The 3387-nt window shown below is 63.1% G+C and overlaps 1 protein-coding gene across 1 annotated transcript in view; it reads left to right on the top strand.

The window, feature by feature from the left end:
* The window catches only part of LOC104525554 (protein flightless-1 homolog), a gene marked incomplete at both ends in the record, with an annotated part of 3603 nt that extends 219 nt beyond the window's left edge, over nucleotides 1-3384 (top strand). The window contains 14 exon segments of the mRNA XM_010168739.1: nucleotides 1-144; nucleotides 228-332; nucleotides 535-726; nucleotides 867-1055; nucleotides 1150-1289; nucleotides 1372-1594; nucleotides 1795-1885; nucleotides 1888-1933; nucleotides 2062-2122; nucleotides 2209-2337; nucleotides 2433-2539; nucleotides 2827-2932; nucleotides 3033-3098; nucleotides 3283-3384. The exon segment at nucleotides 1-144 is cut by the window's left edge and continues 27 nt beyond it. Of these exon segments, the coding sequence (XP_010167041.1) occupies nucleotides 1-144; nucleotides 228-332; nucleotides 535-726; nucleotides 867-1055; nucleotides 1150-1289; nucleotides 1372-1594; nucleotides 1795-1885; nucleotides 1888-1933; nucleotides 2062-2122; nucleotides 2209-2337; nucleotides 2433-2539; nucleotides 2827-2932; nucleotides 3033-3098; nucleotides 3283-3384 (1701 nt within the window).
* Between the last annotated feature and the right edge of the window lie 3 nt (nucleotides 3385-3387).

Here is a 3387-nt window from a genome sequence, read left to right as displayed (position 1 = left end):
GAGCGGAAGGGCAAAGCGGAGATCACGCTGCTCACCCAGGGCCAGGAGACCCCCGATTTCTGGGAGGTGCTCGGGGGGCAGCCTGAGGAGATCCGGCCCTGCGTCCCGGATGACTTCCAGCCCCACAAGCCCAAGCTGTACAAGGTGGGGAGCTGCTGTCCATGGGGCTGTCAGCGCTGCTGGGGTCATGCAGCCCCCCCTCACCCATGTCCTTGTCCCCTCCACAGGTTGGCCTGGGCCTGGGCTACCTGGAGCTGCCCCAGATCAACTACAAGCTCTCAGTGGAGCACAAGAAGAGGCTGAAGGCTGATCTGCTGCCGGAGATGCGCCTGGTAGGCTGGGGTGGGGAAGTTCTCCCAGTCTGACCGGTGAGACTGGTTTTGTGCCCCTTCTGCCTCCAGCTATGCCCTGGGAGAGGCAGGTTTGGCCAGCGGGGGCCGGGTGGGGATGCTCTGCTCTTCCCGGCTGTCAGGGTGTTTTCCAGCCAGAAAAGCTCACAGGTGCCTGACCCGCTTTTCCCTGGGGTTCCCTCAGCTGCAGAGCCTGCTGGACACCAAGAGCGTGTACATCCTGGACTGCTGGTCCGACGTCTTCATCTGGATCGGGAGGAAATCGTCGCGGCTGGTGCGGGCGGCGGCGCTGAAGCTGAGCCAGGAGCTGTGCGGGATGCTGCACCGGCCCAAGCACGCCATGGTCACCAGGAACCTGGAGGGCACCGAGTGCCAGGTAGGGCAGCTCAGAACAGGGACAGACCTCCAGGCAGCAGTGCTGGGGAGGGAGATGGGGGGCACAGACCCCTTGGCTGGGGTGCTGGGTGCCAGGGAGGGTGCTGTGGCTCAGGGTGTGGTACCTGCTCCCCAATGTAGGTGTTCAAGTCCAAGTTCAAGAACTGGGATGACGTCCTGCGCGTGGATTACACCCGCAACGCCGAGACGGTGCTGCAGGAGGGCGGCCTCGCCGGTAAGGTCCGCAAGGATGCTGAGAAGAAGGACCAGATGAAGGCTGACCTCACCGCCCTCTTCCTGCCCCGCCAGCCCCCCATGCCCCTCAGCGAGGTAGGGCTGGGGACCGTCCCACATGTCCCCCTGTGGCGTTGGGCCCGGTGGTGATGGAGGGGCTGGGTGGCTGATGGAGCATGTGGGGCCACAGGCGGAGCAGCTGATGGAGGAGTGGAACGAGGACCTGGATGGCATGGAGGGCTTCGTGCTGGAGGGCAAGAAATTCGCTCGCCTGCCTGAGGAGGAGTTTGGCCACTTCCACACCCACGACTGCTACGTCTTCCTCTGCAGGTGACACCTGGCTTGTCCCCTCTCCTGGACCACCTTGTCCTCATCCCACCTCCCTCACATCACCCTCTGTTCCTGCCCTCAGGTACTGGGTGCCAGTGGAGTATGAGGAGGAGGAGGAAAAGAAGAAGAAGGGTGAAGGCAAAGGGGAGGAGGGTGAGGAAGAGGAGGAGGAGAAGCAGCCCGAGGAAGATTTCCAGTGCATCTTCTACTTCTGGCAGGGCCGGGAGGCCTCCAACATGGGCTGGCTCACCTTCACCTTCAGCCTCCAGAAGAAGTTTGAGAGTCTCTTCCCCGGCAAGCTGGAGGTGACCCCGCTGCGTGCTCCTTGGGGGGTGACACAGGGGTCCCCCAGCTTTACCTCACCTCCCCCATCCCCTCTCTGTCCTCCAGGCCAAGGGCAGGGGACAGCAGCAGAGATGGGGGCTGGCAGGAGGGTGTAGCTGGGGCTTGGGGCTGTGTTTGGGGGGGTTCCCCATGGCCCTGCTGACACCCACCCCAATGCCAGGTCGTGCGCATGACCCAGCAGCAGGAGAACCCCAAGTTCCTCTCACACTTCAAGAGGAGGTTTGTCATCCACCGGGGCAAGCGGAAGGACAGGGCCAGCCCACCCCAGCCCGCACCAACGGCGGGGCCCTCTGCACCAGGTCAGCCTTCCTGGGGGGCTGCTCAGGGCCAGGAGCACCCATGGGTGCTGGGCTCCTGGCAGGGTACGTGCCAATGGGCACAATTGCCTGCTCTCCTGCTGACTGTGCCTCCTGGGCTTCTTCCCTAGGTGCATCCAGATCAACACGGACGCTGGTCTGCTCAACTCAGAGTTTTGCTTCATCCTCAAGGTACTGCTCATGGCTGAGGACCCCCGAGGATGCCCTCCTTGCCCCCCTCCCCGCGGGGGCAGCTCTGACTCTCTGTGCTCCCCCAGGTGCCCTTTGAGAGCACAGACAACCAGGGCATCGTCTACACCTGGGTGGGCCGGGCAGCTGACCCCGACGAGGCCAAGCTGGCCGAGGACATCATGAACCACATGTTTGATGACTCCTACAGCAAGCAGGTGAGCGGGTGGGGACACAGCAAGGCTTGGCACTGGGTAGCAGTGACCATCAGGGCCAGGGACAGCCATGCTCAGCCCTGTCCCTGCCCTTGCAGGTGATCAACGAGGGAGAAGAGCCTGAAAACTTCTTCTGGGTGGGTATCGGGAGCCAGAAGCCCTACGATGAAGACGCTGACTATATGAAGCACTCCCGGCTCTTCAGGTGGGTCCCAGCCCAGGAGGGGCTGCTCCAGTCTGTGCTGGTCCCATTCCTCCCACAGTGTCCTGGGCCATGCTGTCCTTTGCTGGGGGCTCCACCCCACCCCAAGCCAGCCAGGGCACAGCTCCCCATGACAGGCAAAGCCCCTGTCCCAGCTCCGTCCATCCCTGGGCATCAACCAGCTGCAACAGAGCTGCTCCATCACGTCCCTTCCCTCTGCACGAGCTGAGTTCTAACAAACAACCTCACCTCACGTCTTTGATGCTGTTCCCTTGGGCTCTCCTGGGCAGGTGCTCCAACGAGAAGGGTTATTTCTCCGTGTCTGAGAAGTGCTCTGATTTCTGCCAGGATGACCTGGCTGATGATGACATCATGCTGCTGGACAACGGGCGGGAGGTGAGCCAGGGGTGGGAGGTTGAACTCTGGTTGTCCCTGCCAGGGACCAGATCTGTCAGCAGCTCCATCGGCTGAGCCTGGCTGCACGTCCTTCCCGCAGGTCTACATGTGGGTGGGCACCCAGACCAGCCAGGTGGAGATCAAGCTGAGCCTCAAGGCGTGCCAGGTAGGACCTCCCTCCTGCTTGCTGCTGTGGGGCAGGAGGATTTGGGCATCTCCATCTCCCCCTGGGACCCTGATCCTGCCCTGTGCATGGTGGTGCAGAGTTCTCCACAGCCCCCCAGGCTGGGCAGCACCAGCCTTGGAGGTGGGTGAGGGCCAGGGACCCCCACAGCTGTGCTCTGCCCCAGGTCTACATCCAGCACATGCGCTCCAAGGACCCCACACGTCCCCGCAAGCTCCGGCTGGTGCGGAAAGGGAACGAGCCCTGGCCCTTCACCCGCTGCTTCCACGCC

The sequence above is a fragment of the Antrostomus carolinensis genome, unplaced genomic scaffold (assembly GCF_000700745.2).
Source record: "Antrostomus carolinensis isolate BGI_N321 unplaced genomic scaffold, ASM70074v2 scaffold46195, whole genome shotgun sequence".
Taxonomy (NCBI): domain Eukaryota; kingdom Metazoa; phylum Chordata; class Aves; order Caprimulgiformes; family Caprimulgidae; genus Antrostomus; species Antrostomus carolinensis.
The sequence above is the reverse complement of the archived record's forward strand: the minus strand, read 5'-3'. Positions and strand labels throughout refer to the sequence as shown.